We start from the raw sequence: 23,133 nt of genomic DNA, 5'->3' as shown, positions 1-23,133 counted from the left end.
TGCTGTGGCTTGCTGCTTGAAACAGAATAACTCTACCTCCCTCTAAGCCATTTGCTACGGTATTATTGAAAGGAATCTGCTTTAAGGTCCTGCTTGCCGCTGAAGTCTTGACGAGTCGGTCAAAGCAACAATAAGAAAAAAGGTGCAGCTTTGAAAGTCGCTGAATTGTAAAATTATATGCTTTAAAAATTTATTTCTCCACGGTCAGATATGAAAATAAGATCACTCACACACACACACACACACACACACACACACACACACACACACACACACACACAAAAAGGAAATGGGTGAAGGGAAATGACTACAACAAAAAATAATTACTGAACTCAAAAAAAAGTTTAGTGGATCCCAACGCACTTAATTAATGGCAGAAATATCAATTAATCATAATGCTGCTTGTACAGGTGTCGACATGATAAGGCTTCAGCTGTGAGGAAATTAAGTGGTCTTCTGAATGAAAAGCTGAAACTGAACATGTCTCATGCGAATTTTCTTCCTTGAGATAAGTTTGATGCTCAGTTATAATAGAACTTCCCCCAACCCTCTGTTGAGTGGATTTTTTGAAGAATCGTATAATCACTACAATGCAGAACGAGGCCATTTTTTTGTTATTCATTTCTGGGACATGGGCATCGCATGCTGGCCATTATTTATCGCCCATCCCTAGTTGCCATTGTTCAGAGGGCAATTGAGAGTCAACCACATTGCTGTGACTCTGGAATCACATATAGGCCAGACCAGGTAAGGACAGCAGATTTCCTTCCCTAAAGGACATTAGTGAACCAGGTGGGTTTTTCCAACAATGGTTTCATGGTCATCAGTAGATTCCTAATTCCAGGTATTATTTGTTGAATTCAGATTTCAGCACCTGCTGAAGTGGGATTCGAACCTGGGTCCCCAGAACATTAGTTGGGTTTCTGGATTAATCGTCCAGTGACGATACCACTAGGTCATCGCCTTCCTATTCAGCTCATCGAGCCTGCACTAACAGCAATCCTACCCAGGTCCTATCCCCGTAACCCCACACATCTAGCCTGCTAGTCTCTCAGACACTAGGGTGGCTCAGTTGCACAGTGGTGAGCACTGTTGTCTCACAGTTCAACAGTTCAATTCTGACCCCGGGTGCCTGTGTAGAGTTTGCATGTTCTCCTCGTGTCTACGTGGGTTTCCTCTGGGTGCTCTGGTTTCCTCCCACAGAATGAAAGATCTGTTGATTGGCCATGCTAAGTTGTCCCTTACTATCAGGGGAATGAGCAGGGTAGATGCATGGATTTACAGATGGGTCTTGGAGGGGATCACTGTCGGTACGACATGAATGTAGCTGAGGAGGTCACTGGGGTGAAGGGGTGTAAAATAGAAAGTATTGTAGTTGATACAGAGGATGTGTTGGATATTCTAGATGGGTTGAAAATAGATAAGTCCCCTGGTCCAGACGGGATTTACCCTAGGATTCTATGGGAGGCAAGAGAGGTGATTGCAGAGCCACTGGCTCTGATCTTCAGGTCGTCGTTGGTCTCTGGTATAGTACCGGAAGATTGGAGGACAGCGAATGTTGTCCCATTGTTTAAGAAGGGGAGCAGAGACTTCCCTGGGAATTACAGACCAGTGAGTCTTACTTCTGTAGTGGGCAAGGTTTTAGAAAGAATTATTAGGGATAGGATTTATAGTTATTTGGAGAGTAATGAATTGATTAGAGATAGTCAGCATGGTTTTGTAGCGGGAAGGTCGTGCCTTACTAACCTTATTGAGTTCTTTGAGAAGGTGACCAAAGAGGTGGATAGGGGTAAGGCAGTAGATGTGGTATATATGGATTTTAGTAAGGCGTTTGATAAGGTTCACCATGGTATGCTTCTGCAGAAAATGCAGATGTATGGGATTGGTGGTAATTTAGGTACTTGGATCAGGAATTGGTTAGCAGATAGGAGACAGAGGGTGGTGGTTGATGGTAATTATTCATCATGGAGTTCGGTTACGAGTGGTGTGCCTCAGGGATCTGTTTTGGGGCCACTGCTGTTTGTAATCTTTATTAATGATCTGGATGAGGGTATAGTTGGGTGGATTAGTAAGTTTGCTGATGACACCAAAGTCGGAGGTGTGGTAGATTGTGAGGAAGGGTGTCGAAGTTTGCAGGGTGACTTGGACAGGTTGCAGAGCTGGGCCGCGAGGTGGCGGATGGAGTTTAATGCGGAGAAGTGTGAGGTAATCCATTTCGGTAGGAATAACAGATGTGTTGAGTATAGGGCTAACGGGAGGACTTTGAATAGAGTGGAGGAGCAGAGGGATCTAGGTGTATGTGTACATAGATCCCTGAAAGTTGGGTATCAAGTAGATAAGGTTGTTAAGAAGGCGTACGGTGTCTTGGCGTTTATTGGTAGGGGGATTGAATTTAGGAGTCGCAGCGTCATGTTGCAACTGTACACAACTCTGGTGCGGCCGCACTTGGAGTACTGTGTGCAGTTCTGGTCCCCACATTACAGGAAGGATGTGGAGGCTTTGGAGAGGGTGCAGAGGAGGTTTACCAGGATGTTGCCTGGTATGCAGGGGAGGTCCTATGAGGAGAGACTGAGGGATTTGGGGTTGTTTTCACTGGAAAGAAGGCGGCTAAGAGGGGATCTTATAGAAACATATAAGATGATTAGAGGTTTAGATAGGGTGGATGGTGATAGCCTGTTTCCTCGGATGGAGAAATCTAGCACGAGGGGGCATGGCTTTAAATTAAGGGGGGGTAGTTATAGGACGGATGTCAGGGGCAGGTTCTTTACCCAGAGGGTGGTGAGGGACTGGAATGCCCTGCCTGCTGCAGTTGTAAATGCGCCTAGTTTGGGGGCGTTTAAGAGATTGGTGGATAGGTTTATAGACGAAAAGGGATTGGTTTAGATTAGTGGGTCAATGTTTTTTTTTGTTTTTTTTTAAAAATAAGACTGGTCGGCGCAACATTGTGGGCCGAAGGGCCTGTTCCGCGCTGTAATGTTCTATGTTCTATGTTCTATGTTCTATGTACAGTGTTGATGGGTTGAATGGCCTTCTTCTACACTGTAGGGATTCCATGATGCAAGAACTGAGCATGGCTAGTCAACCTAGCCAGCACATCTTTGGACATCCAAACAATTTGATTCTGATTGATGATTTCCATGCTGTTATGATTTCTTCATGCTGGTCATCACTTGGGGGATCCTGTTCTGTCTCTGCGTTGACCAATTTGCTGCTTAATTCCAGGTTTTAACATTGAAATTTGAAGGGTTTGGGGTTTCAAGTGTGCATCAGCAGTGAATGGAGTTTTGGGAGGTACGTGCACAGTTATTCATTTAAAACCAGGCAACCGTTTGAATTTAACACATTGTCCAAAAGGAAGCCCACTTGGAAAGGAAAATTTGCATCGAGCTTGCCATTGACTCCCCATCAGATGGTGTGCTTCAGTTTAGACGAAGTTTGTTAAGATTCCTTTTGCCAATTTTATTGGATGAAATGAGTCGTATCTCATGAGATTATAAATTCCTTTGTGGATAGTTTAGTATTATTTTAGGATTTAGGAAATATAAGGAAAGGACGCGTGAGCCCATATGTTGGCCGGAATTCTTCGACTGTTCATGCCGGTGGGATTCTCCAGCCCCGCCGGCAGCACACCGCCACCCGTGGGTTTCCCCCCAGTGTGGGGTGACGTCCAATGGGAACTCCCATTGACTACGGCAGAACCTGAGAATCCCACCGCTAGCAAACAACACGCCACCTTGCACTGCCAGGAGACATGTGGGTGGGAGGCCGGAGAATCTTGCCCATTATATCAGGACTGAGTGCGAGGCAGGGGGGAAAGATGAAAGGGAAACCCGAGGCAGAACCTGGAGTGACAGAACCAGCTGGATGGGCTGAAGGGTCTTTTGATTTCAGAATCTGGCTAAGTTCAAATGCAGGGAAGGAATTGCGAGAAACAACTTGTGGGATAGATCCAACAAGTGGAGCAATAAATGTTTACACAATATTTAATCAGGATGGAACAGCAACAGTGATAAAACAAGAGAGCAAATGTATCCCTATAGGTTGCACCGCCAATCAAATGTAAACAGTTGCGGCCATTTGACTAATGGACAGTCGTTTTGCCAGTAATATCTTCATTTTGAGGCTCACAGAATCCCTACAGTGCAATAAATTGTCATTCGGCCCATCGAGCCTTCACCGACAATTAATCCCACCCAGGCCCTATCCCTGTAATCCCACATATTCATCACTACGGGGCAATTGGGGGATTCCCTAACATCCCTTGACACTAATGGGCAGTTTGCCACAGCCAATCAACCTAACCTGCACACCTTTGGACTGTGGGAGAAAACTGGAGCTCCCAGAGGAAACCCACGCAGACATGGAGAGAATGTGCAGATTCCACATGTACAGCCACCCAACCCGGGAATTGAATCCAGGTTCCTGGCGCTACGATGCAAGAGTGCTAACCACTGTGCCACCGTGCCGCTCCTTTCGGCTCCTTTTGAATGCATCAGGAAAGCAATGATGGGAACCAGGTAATGGATGTATCAATCTGAACCCACATACCCATCAATTTTCCTCAATCCTACATGAAAGTTAAAGAATTGGCTGTTGCACTCGCAGGAATCCTGGCCTGTACGAAATGGGTGGGTTCAGTTTTAGTTTGCTTGTTGAGCTCTGTCTACCATTGCCTAATCAGGCCCACCGGTTTGGCACAAACCAGTTCCCACCCTCTCTCCACTAAGGCACTGGTACGATGCCGCAGTCTTCCATGAGGAAACTGATGCTCTGAAACTCTATTTGATCTTTGCACAGAAGACCAGCTATTAATTAGTTGCACAATTTTGCTTCAATTAAATGCACTCCAATTAATAAGTTTGTAGCGAAGATTGACATGACCGTGCTGGAAGGTGGTGTGTTACAGGCTGATAAACACCTTGGCGCTAATGAAAAATTGATTAGATTGATTCACAGGAGAAACAAGGCTCAGGATATGAAAAAAAAAACTTCTCCTCGCAAAGCCGAGTTAATATTTTGCTGCATCGAGGTTAATCAGCCCATTCGAGGTCCTTAATTGAAAGCTTGATTCAGAAGAGAGCGGAGTATGTATAAAGAAATTGTTGGAAGTGCGGGGAACAGGCAGTCCATTCCCCAAGCACTGTAAGAGGCAGCAACTGATGAAGCTGTGACTAGTCCCAGTTGGATAGGTTTTACTGATCACTGAACGAAGCAATAGAGGACTGCAGCCTGTCTTGAGTGAAATCTTGCTTTCAGGTCATCCAGTTAGACATTTGACTTTGCTTTTTATGCCCCTTGATAGTTGCATGTTATAGTAGGATAATGGGGGAGAGGTGGTGACAAGCGTCTTGTCACTAGACTAGTAGCCCCACAGGTCCAGACTAATGCTGTGAGCGCAGCCGTTCAAATCCCATCATGACAGCTCTTAGAATTTAAATTCAATTAATAAAATCTGGATTTGAAAGGTTGTCTCAGCAATGACTGTGACAGTGGCTGTTAATTGTCATAAAAAGCCTAATCCCCTCTCAGGGAAGGAAATCTGCCATCTTTACCTGGTCTGGCCTACATGTGACTCCAGACTCACAGCAATGTGGTTGACTCTCAATTGCCCTCTGAAGGGTCATGAATGAAGCCTTACTCAAACCAGCCTCCCATCCATTGACTCTGTCTACACTTCCCACTGCCTCGGAAAAGCAGCCAGCACACCCTGGTCATTCTCTCTTCCACCTTCTTCTGTCGGGAAAAAGACACAAAAGTCATAGACTACGTACAAACCAACTCAAGAACAGCTTCTCCCCTGCTGCCATCAGACATTTGAATGGATGTACCTCACATTAAGTTGATCTTTCTCTACATGCTAGCTATGACTATAACACTACATTCTGCACGGTCTCCTTTCCTTCTTTATGAACGATGTCTGTATAGCGCACAAGATGCAATACTTTTCACTGTATACTAATACATGTGACAATAATAAATCAAATCAAACAATCAAAAGTCCTAGGGTGTGGCTTTTGAGCATCAGCTGAGAGTTGCAGCGTATGCACAGTGGTTGTGTCATTGCCAAAGCTGGAGGTTGGGCCTTTTCAGACTGCTGATCAAATTTAAAGCAAGGTAAGTCCATTCAAAAGTCTGATGGTAGCAGGGAAGAAGCTGTTCTTGAGTTAGTTGGTACGTGACCTCAGGCTTTTGTATCTTTTTCCTGATGGAAGAGAGAATGTCCGGGGTGCGTGGGGTCCTTAATTATGCTGGCTGCTTTGCCGAGGCACCAGGAAGTGTAGATAGAGTCCGTGGATGGGAGGCTGGTCTGAGTGATGGATTGGGCTACATTCACAACCTTTTCTAATTCCTTGCAGTCCTGGGCAGAGCAGAAGCCATACCAAGCTGTGATACAACCAGAAAGAATGCTTTCTATGGGGCATCAGTAAAAGTTGATGAGAGTCATAGCTGATATTGCCAAATTTCCTTTGTTTTCTGAAAAAGTAGAGGCATTGGTGGGCTTTCTTAACTATAATATTGGCATGGGGGTCCAGAACAGGTTGTTGGGGAACTGGACACCTAAAAATCTGAAGCTCTCAACCCTTTCTACTTTATCCCCATTAATGGAGACGGGGGCATGTTCTCCACTACGTTTCCTGAAATCAATGACTATCTCGTTTGTTTTGTTGACATTGAGGGAGAAATTATTGTCACTGCACCAGTTCACCAGATTCTCTATCTTATTCCTGTATTTGAGCCTTGAGACTGGACTTGGGTAGTGATAATGTAGTAATAACAAGGGCAACTGGGGTGGGTAATAATGCTGGCCGGCCAGTGACACCCATGTCCCATGAATGAATTCAAAAAAATGATTGAGCAGAGGTTCAGCCGCACCAGCAGCCATATCTCTTTGGCAATAGTCGATCAACATTGCTTCATCTGAACTACTCCGTCTTGCTGCGGTGTTTGATCCACATCTTCCAGTTATTCTCACCCTCAAGTTGAGTATTTCCAATCATTGACTAACACGAATATGTACAGAGCCTGACACTGCAGCTTTCAGCAAGGTCTATAGAACCAGCTTGCAGGTTGAATCATCATTTCCATCACAGTATCACTTTTAGTGCCTCACACAATAGCTGCTAAACATGATTGTCAGCCTGTTGTGCCTTTATCAAGTTACATTTTTGCTCCTCCATTGGCTTTGCTGTGGATGATAGAAAGCGAGCGATGCTCAGGTGAGGGGCCTTGACATGCTCATGGTCAGTGACCTCCAGGAGCTCGGGTGAAAGAGGGCCCAGCTGCAGGGCGTGGCATTTCAGCCCAGCCCTGGTCACTAATAGGAAGGGTTGACATGGGAGAAGATGTGTTGTCATCCTTACAGAGAGAAAGACCCCCCCGCGCCCCACCCCTCACTGCGTAAAGCTGTGACTCAGCACTCCCATTGATCCTGAAGATCACTGCACCTGATTCCTTTTGACAGCATTGCATTCCCAGCATCAAATGCACAGCCCGTACATGCTTTTTTTTGCGATAAAAGTTTTGACGTGACATTACAGATCAAATGTAACAAGTGGATTGTTCTGCATTACTGCATCTCGACCGAGGCCATAGTCACACCAAAACAACTATCCTCGGTGAATGCCAGAGGAGATAGAGGGTGGGAATTTCCAGCCAAGCTCGCCCCAAGACCGGAAAATCGGTGGTAACTCTCGTACAGTTTCTGATACCTGTGTACAATTTATTTTGTTTTGTAAAGAGCATTGGGTGGAAGAGACACTTTTCTTTTTCCTAATTTTCATCGATAAACTCATCAAAGCATACAGAGCGAGACTTCTGTATGGTAATCTCCGGGGAGCGATTTCTCCCCATGTTCCGGTTGAATTATAGAATTCTGTGATCCGGGATGCAATGGGAGCCCCTATCAGGCTGCCTCCAGCTTTGCGAAGGTGACAGACATGTCAAGCTCAGGGCCTGAGTGACAGCAGTTTGAGCTTTGATCAGATTAGGAAAAGATACTGTCATGCAGCCTGACTTCAGCATCCATTGAGGTGACTACACACACTCACCATGGGAAGCTGCAGAGTGCTGATGCCATGCACATTATGGATTCCTCCATACTCCCAGGCATGGTGCAACAACGAGGCAGCCTGTCTGGTAGCCTTGAACATCTGTTGATGCGTAGCATGTAGTCAAGGAACCTAATGTGGGTCTATGCCAGCTAATTACAAAATCTGTAAATGTAAGCATATAACTGGTAAGAAATAATTACTGTGTTTATTATGAAACAGGAGTATTTTTATAGTTAAATAATCGGGTGGTGTTGATGGAAGAACATTAAGTGCAATATTTTTCTTTACTCGTGAACAATCTGTTGTGCCACATGCAAGCTTGAATGGTATGTTATTACAAGCCTGATTCAAGGAATCTAGCAAGGAATCTAGAACTGTCCGCGAACATTTGTGTGTTGGTTGGAATTGGAATGTGCACTGACTGTACTGGGTCTGTTTCTGTCCCGCAGAAATTTGTGCCGTGGAGTGCGGAACGCATGGCGTTTGCCTGGCAGGTGCCTGCCGCTGTGAGGAAGGCTGGACGGGTGCAGCCTGTGACCAGAGAGCATGCCACCCTCGCTGCTTGGAGCATGGAACTTGCAAAGATGGCAAATGTGAATGCAACCAGGGCTGGAACGGTGAACACTGCACCATAGGTAGGCCCTTAGTTGAAAGTATTGGGGATTATGCCGTCTTGTACTATAGAAATGCCTGTGGTGCAGTAATGAGAATGTTCGGCAGTAACTCTCATACTGTTTCTGACACCTGTGTACAATTTATTTTGTTTTATTGGGTTGAATTGACATTTTCCTTTTTCCTAACTTTCATGGAAAATCTCATCAAAGCTACACAGTGAAACATCTGTATGGCTATCGCTGGGGGAGGTGGGAGAAGCGATTTCTTCCTGAAGCATTGGATATCCATACTACGTATAGTATTTAACACAACAGACTGGCAGTAATTTTTCCTTTGCAAATAATGATTGTGAAAATAACCTTTATCTTCAGAAGACATATCCATGTATAAGTATGTGCATAGAAAATAAAAGAAAAATTGACTCTCACATCCCCTTTGAACTCCCCCCCCACTTTTATCTTAAGTCTTTGTCCCCTAGTAATTGACATTTCTACCCTGGGGAAAAGACTCCTGGCTATCCATGACTCTCATAATATTGTAAACTTCTATCAGGTTGCCCCCTCAGCCTCCGACGCTCAAGTGAAAACAAACCAGGTTTGTCCAATCTCTTCATAGCTAATACCCTCTAAACGGCAACATCCTGGTAAACCTTTTCAGCATCCTCTGCAAAGCCTCCACATTAACACAGAGGCAGACGGGGAGCTCACCGTGTGGGACATATGGCGAGCAAATCTGTGTGGGCTTGCTTGCTTGCTGCCAGAGGGGTCCCTTTATCAAAGGCATTCATTGATTGATCGAGGGACCTGGCAGTAGGAAGGAGGGTGCAGCTGAGAGACAGCTCCCTGCCCTTGTTGCTGACCTAACCTTACCCTTCCTCGGTGACTCCTCGCCCGTGCACACCCACCTTTCATCATTCACCTGTGACGTGGGTCCATCCACAAACCTGGGCCTCGGATGAGTGGCTACCTGCAGTAGCCACCTGGGTGGCATTGGTGTCCTTGGCAGGCAGGACTTCCATTGCTGGGGTCCCTAAGGTGGAGGCTCACCCCCAGTCTTCAAGTGCCTGAGTGGCACTTAACTTGACGAACCTTCACAGAAAGAGGCAACATATGGCTCTTGCCGGTGGGTGAGATCCCTGCAACCTCCATTAAATCACCCATTATGTCAGAAGGAATTCAAATGACAGTTTTAGCAATTTTGTAGAAATGCGTTGAATCATATCTGGCTATCACCACGACTTTTTAAGAAGTTTGGTCCTGGAAGGTTTTACCGCAATTTTTTTTCCTTCCAATGACTCTCAAAACTGAGTCATTTTTGAGTCTGTGAATAAAGTGAAAGATCCCTCACAAAAAGTGGTCAAAAATTGTTATTGGAGATTTAAGTCAAGTTGGTTTAATCTTCTCTTTCATCTCTTGCAAAAGCTCAGAAAATTTGTTGGTTGAGTGGCTAAAACAAGTTGCATTCAAAATCCAAACTTTACATTGCCTGTTTTCAGCCAATCATCATAGGCTTCTGAAGTCCCTGAATTAATTTTCCCTGTGCCATTTTCCCCTACCTGAACAATTACCACTCCAACCATCTGTCTCCTTCCCACTCCATGACACCAGCGATCTGTATCCCGAGCGGAACATGTTGGAAGTTCAGTAAACCACATTGCCTTCCTACCCACTGCCTATATCATCACATTCCAATCTGACATATTCTCCTCGTCACTCCCCATCTGCAAAGGGCGTTCAGTCGATGGTCTCCCTGTGTAAACTTAAGATGAGCCCAAAGCTCTTCTGCTCACGCCCAAACTCTCAATAAGTCCAATTCACCCACCCATCTTGTGGTTATTGACTTGCATTGTCTCACAGTTAAGCAATAGCTCAATTATAAAATTCTCATCCTTGTTTTCAAATCCCTTCATGGCCACCCCCTCTCCCCCACCCAACTGACTGAAACTACCACCAGTTTCCGATCAATGTAATCTAAATCATATTTGATTTGATTTACTGTCACATATATTAGTCAACAGTGAAAAGTATTGTTTCTTGCATGCTAGAGAAGGAAGGTAAAGAGTGCAGAATGTAGTGTTACAGTCATCGCTAGGGTGGAGAGAAAGATCTGCTTAATATAAGGCAGGTCCATTCAAAAGTCTGATGGTGGCAAAGAAGAAGCTGTTCTTGAGTTGGTTGGCATGTAACCTCTTTTTCCCGACAGAAGAAGGTGGAAGAGCGTATGTCTGGGTTGCATGGGGTCCTGAATTATGCTGGCTGCTTTTTTGAGACAGCAGGAGGTGTAGACAGAATCAACGGATAGGAGACTGGTTTGTGTGATGGATTGAGCTACATTCACAATCTCTTGTAGTTTCTTGTGGTCTTGGGCAGAGCAGAAGCCACACCAAGTTGTGATACAACCAGAAGGAATACTTTCTATGATGCATCTGTAAACGTTGGTGAGAGTCATAGCTGACATGCCAAATTTCCTTAGTCTTCTGAGAAAGTAGAAGCGTTGGTGGGCTTACTTAACCATCGTGTCAGCATGGGGGGACCAGGACAGTTTGTTGATGATCGGGATACCTAAAAACGTGAAGCTTCGTCCCCATTGATGTAGAAAATCATATTGTCTACATCATAAATCATATTGTACAGTCGCAGGAAATGGGCAAGGTTACATGAATGAGCTTGGAATGTGCTATTCCATTACTTGTCAACTCCTCCACTCCACAGTATGCCTCGTTCTTGCACCAGCTGCAATCTGGAAAGACCAACAAATATTCCCTTATTTACAAAAAAAAAGTTTTGATTCAGTGAGAATCCTGTTCTGGCACTCACTTCCCCTAAGTGCCTTCACCACTTTCATGTTTATTGACTGACATTGATTTCCATGTTCGTCAGTTTGGCATTGAAACAGGCCCTGGCCGCAGGGCGATCCTAATTCCTTTAAGCTGCGCACGAAGGTGATGCAGGGGAGGGGTGAGGTGAGGGAGGTGGGGAATACAGTCAGCAATCTTGCTTTCATTCTAATGCTTTGCTGCAGCGGGGAGCCAGATTGTTAACAAAGGCAAGGGGCTGATCTGTTTTCTTTGACAAAGTTGCAGCCAGCGGTGCTGAATGATCTATCAGTAACACATTAGCACGCATCGTGCTCAGGGAGACATTAGTAGCCTCTGTGTCTGAAAGTTATTATGGGCCAGAGGTGTGTTTTTTAAATAATTATTGCAGTGTGTCCTTGTGACTGCTCTTTGGTTACATTTCTCATCAAGGAGGAGAGGAGAACTCTGGAGGGTGCAGTCAACACTGATTAATTGGGATTTCCTGGTTAGGATGAATTTCCTCATTTAAGAGATCATTTCATGAACCAGATCCCTTCCACTTTAAGTGAGGTTGATTCAGTCGGTCGATCAAAAACTGTCCCCTGTGAAGCAATTGTCATTACTCCCCCTCTCCCAATTAGTACTCAGTTTGTGACGTTAATGTGGTGGCCAGTTAGTTGAGTGGAAGTTATGGCTTTGGGTTCCTTGTTTTTGTTGAATGAGCTGAGAGCGATCTACTCAGTAATTTGACACAGTAAGAAGTCTCACAACATCAGGTTAAAGTCCAACAGGTTTACTTGGAATCACGAACTATCAGAGCACTGCTCCTTCCCCAGGTGACAGTGCTCTGAAAGCTCATGATTCCAAGTAAACCTGTTGGACTTTAACCTGGTGTTATGAGACTTCTTACTGTGCCCACCCCAGTCCAACGCCGGCATCTCCACATCACAGTAATTTGACATACAGGGGACACAACTCACAATGGTATAGAATGAACGTTAATGGAGCTCTCATTACCTGTTAGTTGGTTTTGCACATGACACTTGTTGAGTTCCAGTGGGCTATCTGCTAGACATATTGCAGAGGGATGATAAAATGGGCAATTGTTCTTGGACTTTTCTCCCTTGCCCTGTCCTCTTCACCGTGAGGCATTGACTACTTTCTGCATAGTTTCCCCATTCACTGGTTGACAATCGATAGTGAGATAAAGAGTATTTGTTTGTTCATAAAATCTTCACCGAATAGGACATGGTTCTCATTCAAACCCATCCGTGCAATTTTCCCAGCTGTAGCTCTTCCACAATGATCACGACAAGGAAATTCAAACCAATTTTCATCTTATTAACTCAGGGAGGCTGAGGGCAATTGTAAGACCCCCACTGCTGATCAACTGAGACCACCCAACTCAACACAGAGAGTGAAATCTGTCAGGCTGATCCAATTCACTGGATAGAAGCACTGTGCCACTGGAGATAGGACTAGTTTTTATCAAACTAAGATAAATTACATTGGAGCAATGATTAATAAATTACGTAGAATAACGGCAAGCTCCTTTCATGTCCACTGCCTTCAGTGTACCCAAACAGATGCCAGAGTGTGGCGACAAGGGGATTTTCACAGTAACTTCATTGCCATGTTAATATAAGTTTACTTGTGACAGTAATAAATAAACTTAAAACTTAAACCTGAAACTTAAACGTAATTAGTTGCACTAAAACTGATCCATTCTCCAGTGTGTCGTAACTTTTTGTGCCTGAGTGCTGACTGAAACGTGGACTAATTTTACATGCAAACGGGTGCATTTACAATCCTTTGCCTCGTTGTTGTGGCCTGTCAATCTTACCTTAAGATGAAGGTTTTTAACATCAACCAAGGGAGGTTGATACCATCTGTTTGTATAATCAGCCTGAAGCCTTTTATTCACATTGTGAGGCACTAACTGCAAACTCTTTTATTGTTCGTCTTTGGAAGAGTGCGGCCATGACTAGAATTAATATTTCGACCCGTACATGTACGTGTACTTGGAAACAGGGTGGTTAAGTACCAACCTCGCAACTGTAGCTAAATGTCAGCCTTGTAGTTTTTATTATTTATTCCCCCCTGTGGTTATTGGAAGCAATAGTTTAGTGGTGTTTAAACTTCACATTTTCCTCTTTATTCTGAGCAGAATGAAAGGTAGGGGCATTTGCGTCAGTTTACATCTTGTCCTCTACCGTAAAAGGTGCTTCCTGATTTGGGCCTATGCGGAATGCTCTTTTGGAGAGTCAGTGTAGACTTGATGGGCAGATTGGCCTTCTTCTGCGCTGTAGGAATTATGTGACATGTTAGGTCACGTTGAGAGTACTGAATGGACTCTCCCTATCTTTTGACAACAATTTGAATTTGTTTAACAGATCAACACGGTGGCACAGTGGTTGCCTCACAACACCAGGGACCTAGGTTCAATTCCTGGCTCGGGTCACTGTCTGTGCGGAGTCTACACGTTCTCCCCATGTCTGTGTGGGTTTCCTGCGGATGCTTTGGTTTCCTTCCACAGTCTGAAAGACGTGCTGGTTAGGTGCATTGGCCATGTGAAATTCTCCCTCAGTGTATCTGAGCAGTGCCAGAGAGTGGCGGCTGGGGGATTTTCACAGTAACTTCATTGAAATGTTAATGTAAGCCTACTTGTGACCAATAATATTTTTTCATGCGCAGGATAACCATGCAGAGCGCTTCATCAGAAGCCTGATCAAAAATATGGAGGTTATGGGAGGACTGATTGAATGTTTAGTCAAAGAGATGGGAAGGTTGCAAAGCAGGGGAGGGACATGGAGCCACAGAGGGATTTACAGAAGGAGTTCCAGAACACCGGCCTAGGTGGCTGATGGCACAGCTTCCAATGGTGGGATGAAAGGAGAGGACATGCACAAAAACACAAAGATGTGGATTTTAAATTTGAGCAGCACATAAGGCGAGATTCTCAGGCCTCCCAGCCGTGTGTTTCCCAGTGGTGGAACATGCCGTGCTGTTCGCTGGCGGTGGGATTCTCTAGTCCCATGGCTGTCAATGGGAATTCCCATCGATGTCACCCCATTCCATCAGGAAGCCTGTGCGGACGGGGTGCGTTGCTGGGGGGAAGGGAGAATCTCACGGGCGTGAACAGCCAGAGAATTCCAGCATTGCGCATGATCTTCCAATGCCTGTTGTACTCCAGTTTCTGTGACATATTGGACCATTTATAGTGCAAACCTATTCCACGTTAGCCTGTTTTTCATTTTACCAAAATCTATTACATCTTACAACATTACAACCTTTGTCACACTGCAGCATCAATTCCGCATTTAATTACTGGTGTCATTGTTAATTGAAGGAAAAACAACCTTGTGAGATTCAAGCATCAAGTTAAATCGGGCGCTGGGACAGTGATAAAAGGATTCAGATGAGATGATAAATGAATCTGAGCTGATGTTGATCGTAATGCAGAATACAACCATGTATGGAAAGAGATGAACTTGAAAAGGAGCCTAATAAGATTGGCTGATAATTTTCAGAGAACAAAATTGCTCAATATGTGCAAAATAAAAAAGAATTTATTGTAAATGTGTCTGTGTTTGCGAAGTGGCAGAATTGTGTGATGAATAATAATTAAGTGACGAAGAAGCAGCACTTGAGCAACTTAATCAGATTCAGGGCTCAATGATTGAACTGAACACAGTTAATGCGTACCCACTTGTACATTATTACCATTTCATCATACCTATTAATATCTGACAGTGAATAATCTGGGCCTGGTGATGAGTTCCGTCTATTTATTTCCTTAATGGAGCATTAATGACAGTCGTTACTATTCATTGCAAAGATTGCTGTAAGAGTGAGGTTAATTGTTAATGAAGAGTCTTTACTAGCCATTCAGGAAGATAATTAACTGGAGGATGGCCTTCAGATCCTTCGCATATTTGAAGGGGAGATAATCTTTGATGAATCAGGAGGGTAAAAATCCAAATGGAAAGTCATCTATATTTTATTCCCTCTAAGTCCTGCATCACAAAATAGATATACAAACATCTGAAAGAGTCCAGCAAAAAAAACCCACAAGGCTGTTCCCAATTGGAAATTAATGAAACCTGCGGGAAGGTTAACGAACGCAAATTCCCCAGCCCAGAAAAATGCCAGTGTCAAGGTAGGATGGACCTCGGTGGAGTACATCTAATATTATTAATAAATGGTACAGATGAGGTACCCTCATTATTACTTCAACATCAGAAATGTAGGACAGAGATCAGAATTGGAAATTGGTGAAAATAAATTTAATATAAATTTATCAGGAGAAAGTATTTTTTACCAAGAAGATTAAAAATGTCAAGAATAAGAATAGGCCAATTCACCCTTTGAAATGAATCCCTCTAATATCCTAGGTATCCCTCTATAGCCCCACCTGCACTTTGAGCATTGCAATAATCACTATTCTGCTTGGTAATTCCATTCAAATCAATATAGAGAACACCGAATGGATCAGCCACACTTTAATTGTTTTCCACATGAGTAGTGAACGTAACTGTAGTAATTGGAAGGATTGGCAACCAACAGTTAGTGCATAACAGATTATAATGGTATGTTTATAAGCAGATAAGTATACAGAGTGCTTTCATGATGTTCTCACTTCCAGCTCTGGAATCGTGCTCTGCACCAAGATTCCCGCACTCGTTCCCCATTGGGAGACCAGGTCACATGACCCAATATCATACATTTAATCTTTAACAACAAAGGGTCCCTATTAGTCCAGTACTTGACCTGCTGCACTGTGACAGGCAAAGAGTCCAGAAAGCCGCAGGCCATTACAATCTCTTGCGGTGCTAAAGGGGTGGCGTGCTTTCTGGTAACAAAGACTCAAAGCCTCTGCATTGGCTATGTGAGCTCCTGGCCAATATTTGAAATTATAGTTTTATGTCAACAAGAACACTGCCCATCATTGTACTCGAGCAGAAGCAATTAATGGAATCGCTTTGTCTTCCCTGAAAAGCCCTAAAAGTGGCTTGTGGTCTGTGATGATAATAAAGTGTCTCCCTATATTTATTGATGAAATTTCTTGATGCTGAAGATAACAGTGAGGCCTTCTTTCTTTATCTGGGAATATCCTCTTTCTGTGTCTGAGAAGATTCTTCCAATGAGTCTCCCTGACCGATCGTCCATTGTATGGGATAACACAACCCTAACCCCTTACGGTGATGCATCACATGTAAGTACTATCTTCTCAGAGGGATCAAAATGCACTAATAAGTATGTTAGTGTCTACTTAACTTGGTTAAAAGCCTATTTTTGTGTGTGTTTTCCAACACCATCTCTGGCACTTCTTTAACAACACATGCAACAGTGCTAGTAATGTTGATAGATTTGGGAGGAACTGCCTGTAACAGTTGACCATCCTAAGGAAGGATCTGAATTCTGTGGTGTTTCTAAGAGCCAGTGCCTCCTTAATCATTCTGACTTTGTCTTTGTCCTCCGTTAGGTGTAACTCTTGAGCATCAACCCAATAACCAAGATAAGCCACCTTATCTAATTGGAAAGTGCAATTTTTTTCTCTTTTTAGATTCCTTCTGGAATCTCCCCACAACCTGATCCAAATTTGTCCAATGTTTTTCCTCAGTGGAGCCTGTTATTAGGATGTAATCTGAATAAAAAACAGCTCTGGGAAAATCCTGCAACATACTCTCATCATTCACTGGAAGGTGACACAAATTGACTTTCTTCTTTCTTTTTTCTTTGTTCTTTGAATAAGGGCAGAAGGCTTTTGTTTAGTTTAGTTAGGGCATCATGATCAGCACAGACTTCGGGTGCTGAAGGGCCTGTTTCCGTGATGTACTTTTCTTCTTTGTACTTACTTCATTAGCTCTGAAAAAAAACTCCAACTATTCCAATTGCCAGTGGTCACAACTCAGGCACCTTACTTCCCAAAGAGAGCATGCCTGCTCCCTCCCTTACAGGCTGGGATCGATCTGATTCACTCTGCAGTGTTGCAACAACGTTCTCTTGGCTCTGATTTGATTTGATTTATTATTGTCACATGTATTAACATGCAGTGAAACGTATTGTTTCTTGCATACTACACAGTCAAAACATACCATTCATAGAGAAGGAAATGCGAGAGTGAAGAATGTAGTGTTACCATCATAGCTCGGGTGTAGAGAAAGATCAACTTAATGCAAGCTAAGTCCATTCAAAAGTCTGACAGCAGCAGGGAAGAAACAGTCCTTGAGTCAGTTGGTACGTGACCTCAGACTTTTGTATCTTTTTCCCAATGGAAGAAGGTGGAAGAGAGAATGCCCGGGGTGTGTGGGGTCCTTAATTATGCTGGTTGCTTTGCTGAGGCAGCAGGAAGTGTAGACAGAGTCAATGGTTGGGAGGCTGATTTGCATGATGCTTTGGGCTACATTCAGGATCTTTTGTAGTTCCTTGCAGTCTTGGGCAGAGTCGGAGCCATACAAAGCTGTGATGCAACCAAAAAGAATGCTTTCTATGGTGCATTGCCTCCTCGCCAGTGTAATAAGTGGAAGGATTGGCAACCACCAATTAGTAAAACGAACTATAATGGCTTATTTACAAGCAGATAAATATATAGAGCGCGTTCACGATGTTAACACGTCCAATTCCAGGATGTACTTTGGTTGCAAAAGCCCGCACTCTGCACCAAGAGCCCCACACTCGTTTGTCATTGGGTAACCAGGTTACATGACTCACCCAGTGGGCATCCCTTAAAGGGGCCAGTTACTACAGTAATGAGCCCTATATTTTGGGACTCTGTTGGTAATGTGCCCAAAGAACTCGAAAGTAGCCAATGGAAAATCATTTTCTAAAAAAGGAAGCTGATCAAACCCGGGAATCCTATGACACCCCTGGTCTGGAGAATCCTAGGATTAAAAAGTGAAAATTATTAGATGAGGAGGCAATAATTAGAAGCAGTCATCAGTGATTTCAACAAGAAAGCTCACGCATGACAAACCTGATAGAGCTTTTGAAGAAGGTGACATTCAATCTGTCCAAGACTACAGGAAATTACACAGGGTTGTGAGTGAAGCCCAGTCCATCACGCAAACCAGCCTCTCATTCATTGACACTGTCTACACTTGCCACTTACTCGGAAAAGCAGCCAGCATAATCAAGGACCTCACACAACGCTGACATACTCTCTTCCATTTTCTTTCGTTGGGAAAAAGATACACAAATCTGAGGTCACATGCCGACTGACTCAAGAACACCTTCTTCCCTGTTGCCATCAGACTTTTGAATGGATTTACCTTGCATTAAGTTGATCTTTCTCTGCACCCTAGCTATTACTGTAACACTACATTCTTCATTCTCTCCTTTCCTTCTCTATGCTTGTCTGCACAAGAAACAATACTTTTCGCTCTATATTAATACATATGACAATAATAAATCAAACCAAATCAAATGATGGATGGATGTGTGTCAAGGACGTGTTGCATATGAACTTTCAAAGACCTGTTGGCAAACTGCAGACAGGAGACTATTATGAGTGTGACATTAGATGTTGAGTAGGAAATTGGATTTCAGAAGAAAAGGAAGACTAAGAATTAAATTTAGTTTCTCAGAGTGGCTAGAAGTGGTGCAAGGCTTTGTTCTGAGACTGCTTCTGTTCACTGTGCACAAGAATGATTTGAATTGAGTCCAAGAGGGATTGGTGCCCATATTTGGAGGCAATTTTAAAATTAGGGGACGTAGCCAATAATTGAGGGTCAACAGAAACAACAAGGGGGTAATAACTTGAGAGAATGATCAAAAAGAAGCTCAATGTCAGTATAAAATCATAGAATCTGACAGTACAGAAAGAGGCCATTTGGCCCAACAAGTCAGCACTGACAACAATCCCAGCAGGCCCTATCCCCATTACCCCATGCATTTACCCTGCCAAATCCCCCTGACAAAAAGGGGCAATTTAGCATGACCGATCCACCTAACCCACACACCTTTGGAATGCGGGAGGAAACCTGAGTACCCAGAGGAAACCCACAGTGCAGATTCAACACAGACAGTGACCCAAGCCAGGAATCGAATCTGGGTCCCTGATACTGTGAGGCAGCAGCGCTAGCCACTGTGCCACCGTGCAGCTCCAGTAAATGTAATGTGGTGCATTTTGATTAAAATGAATTACAGTTGGAAGCACAAGGGATTTGAGTGTTCAGATTCAACCTCAAATGGATGAGGCTGTAACAAGCCATTGAAATACAAATATGTGGCTGGAAGAACAGAATGCCAAAGTTGAGATGCCATGGGGAATCTGTATTGTTTTGTATGCTGGTTGCCTGTTCTATCTCATCTTCAGTCATTTGCCTGACTCGGGGAGTTACTTCAAACTGAGTTATTAAGGCTATATATAAAACGGGTTAGAGTGTAGGTCTGAATAAAACAGGTTGCAGAGTACAGAGGCCGGAACATTACGACTATTCATGCCGGCAGGATTTTCCCATCCTGCTGCAGTAAATGAAGATTTGTATGGATGCCATATTCTCTGACCTCGCTGCAGCAGTTGTGTGACGTGAACTTCCAGTAAGATGGCGCCCATGTGTTCCATCCTCTCTCTTGCGTGTTTAGCACATGACTGCTGAAGTCAGTTACATCATGATCTGTAGCACTCATTACCATTAATCCATTGCACTATATAACCTTTGCAAAACATCCTTTGAAGTATCATGCCCAGCTTGTAACTTCAAGCTCAAGGACAAATATTGTAGAATCCTGCAGCGCAGAAGGAAGCCATTCAGCCCATCGAGTCTGCACCGACCACATTCCCACCCGGGCCTTACCCCATAACCCCATACATTTATCCTAGCTAATCCCCCTAACACTAAGGGACACTTTGGCATGAGCAAGCAACCTAACCTGTACATCTTTGAACTGTGGGAGGAAACCAGAGCACCCGGAGGAAACCCACGCAGACACGGGGAGAACGTGCAAACCCCGCACAGGCAGTGACCTAAGCTGGGAATGGAACCCGGATCCGTGGTGCTGTGGGGCAACAGTGCTAACCACTGTGCCACCATGCCGTGCAAATGTTGTGTCAATGGAAGAGACAGAGTACAGATTCAGTCAAATGCTTTCTGTAATGCGATAAAACCAAGAAAGACTTAAAAAATTGAGTTTTGTTTTAAATCTCATATTACAGGATGATTTTGTGGAAGTGTTTAAAATTCTGAAAGGATGAAACACTGTAGACAGACTGTAGGAATTGGGGCACAATCGTAGATATAAGAATAAATATAAAAGATTTGAATCGGAAGGCAGGAGATGAGGCTATATGATGCACAATGAGAGTTACCGATAGAAGTCAAAGTGACAACAAGGGCTGTGCCCGTAGCCAAGCTTTTCCAGCACAGCTACAACACTGGCTTCCACCTGAGAAGATTGCCAGGTATGTCCTGTTCTCAGAGAGCAGGCCAAATCCAATCTCGCCAATTAGCAGCCCATCACTCTATTCTCATTCAGCATAAGTGAGGGAAGCTGTTGTTGCTAATACTATCAGTTAGCTCAGTTGGCTGGATGGCTAGATCATGACATGGAGCAACACCAACAACATAGGTTCAATTCCTGTTCTAGCGAAGGTCATTCATGAAGGCTCAACCTTGCCCCTCTCCTGAGGTGTGGTCAGGTTAAATCACCACCTTAATCATCATCTTTTCCCTCAAAGAGAAGAGCAGCCTACAGTTATCTGGGACTATGACACCTTTACTAATTGGTACTCAATCAGCAATAATTTGCTGGCTGGCTCTCAGTTTAGATTCCACCAAGCCCATTCAGTTTCAGACCACATTACACCTTTCGTCGAAATGTGCACAAAATAGCTAGATTTCAAAGAACAAAGAACAACACAGCACGGGAAACAGGCCCTTCGGCCCAACGAGCCCGCGCCGCCGTCCCATTGTCTCAGTGACCTATTCATGATTTTAGTCTACGCCTAATGTGCGAGGATCAGGGAGGTCCAATATAGGGACAATTTGTTACCCAATCAATCAGCCTAAAAGCGAATCTTTGGGATGTGGGAGGAAACCGGAGCACCCGGAGGAAACCCACGCAACCACGGGGAGAACGCGCAAACTCCCACAGACACAGGCCCAAATCCATGTGTCCGCACAGCAACAGAGATAGTCTCTGAGCTGTCATGTTGCCCTCGAAATGGTCCAATTTAAGCACACTAACGACATGAAGCAATAGGCAACTCCTGAAGCAACATCCAAGAGCAGCCCACTACAACCTGCCGCATGCATGCCCCTTGCTGGTCAACAAGGTGGACTTAAATGCCTGTGGAGACAAAAAATTCATTATTAAACAGGCAAAGACTGTAACATCCCTGAGGCAAAAACGGAATCCCAAGCCTACAATGTTTAGTAAGGCCTGCTATATCCCCCTATATGTAGACTGCTCATGTGGCTGTCTAAGTGACTCTTAAACAACCCTAGCGTGCCTGCTTCCACCACCTTACTCGGCAGTGCATTCCACACCCCCACTACCCTTTGCGTGAAAAACTGCCCTCTAATATTTGTCTTATACCTAGCCCCCCTCACCCTAAGCCCGTGACCCCTCGTTCTATCCATTTCTAATAGCGGAAAAAGCTTACCACCATTTACTCTATCTATCCTCTATCTATCTATCTATCTATCTATCTATCCCCTATTTCGGTCGCAAGTTGAGAGTTACTGTCCTTGGCATCAAGGCAGCATTTGGCAGCATGTGACAGCAAGGATCGCTAGCTAAATTGAAGTCATTTTGGAACCATGGAGAAAATTATTCACTACTTTTAATCATTTGCGCACAGAGGAAGATGGTTATGGTTGTTGGAAGACAATCATCTCAGTCCCAGGTCACCACTGCAGGAGTTCCTCAAGGTAGTATCCTAGGCCTAGCCAATTTCAGCTGCTGTAACCAGGATCTTTTACTCCAACATGAGGTCAGAAGTGGGGATGTTTGTTGATGATTGAGCATTGTACTGTATCATGGAGATGGTGATGTGGTGGAATTAATAATTAATTCTAATCGAGCAGTAGCCCAGGAGAATGCTTTGGAGACCAGAGTTCGCATCTTGCCATAACAGATGGTGAAATTTGAACTTTCAATAAAAATTCAATTTGAATTTAATTAGAAGAATCTCACAGTATCTGGGACCCAGTTCAATTCTGACCATGGATGACTCTCTGTGGGAAGTTTGCACTTTCTCCCCATATCTGCATGAGTTTCCTCCGGGTGCTCCAGTTTTCTCCCACACTCCAAAGATGTGTAGGTTCGGTGGATTGGCCATACTAAATTGACCCTTAGTGTTCCTAGATACATAAATTAGATGGATTAGCCATGGTGAATGTGTCAGGTTACGGGTATTGGGCGGGGAGAGAGCCTGGGTAAGATACTCTTGTCAGAGAGTCGGTGCAGACTCGATGAGCTGAATGGCCTCCTTCTGCACTGTTGGGATTCTATAGATCGCTAACATCCATTCGGGAAGGAAATCTGTTCTTATCTGGTCTGGCTCACAGGTGGCTCCAGACCCACAGCAATGTGGCTGACTCTTAAATGGACTAGCAAGCCACTCAGTTCAAGCCAATTAGGGATAGGCAATAAATGCTGGCCCAGCCAGTAACATCCACTCCCATAAATGAATAAATAAAAAATGAAATTTGCAGCTCCTCAGTT

General features: G+C 44.1%; 1 protein-coding gene across 6 annotated transcripts in view; it reads left to right on the top strand.

Annotated features, from left to right (window-relative positions):
- tenm3 (teneurin transmembrane protein 3) overlaps window positions 1-23,133 on the top strand; it is a 909,202-nt gene that overhangs the window by 749,098 nt on the left and 136,971 nt on the right. For all 6 annotated transcript variants that reach the window (XM_080189440.1, XM_080189438.1, XM_080189437.1 and 3 more), the window contains one exon: window positions 8,501-8,686. In XM_080189440.1, the coding sequence (XP_080045566.1) occupies window positions 8,501-8,686 (186 nt within the window). The remainder of the gene's footprint in view (window positions 1-8,500; window positions 8,687-23,133) is intronic.

This window comes from Carcharhinus amblyrhynchos, chromosome 5 (assembly GCF_965287045.1).
Source record: "Carcharhinus amblyrhynchos chromosome 5, sCarAmb.v2.hapA, whole genome shotgun sequence".
NCBI lineage: Eukaryota > Metazoa > Chordata > Chondrichthyes > Carcharhiniformes > Carcharhinidae > Carcharhinus > Carcharhinus amblyrhynchos.
This window is presented reverse-complemented; position numbering and strand designations above follow the sequence as displayed.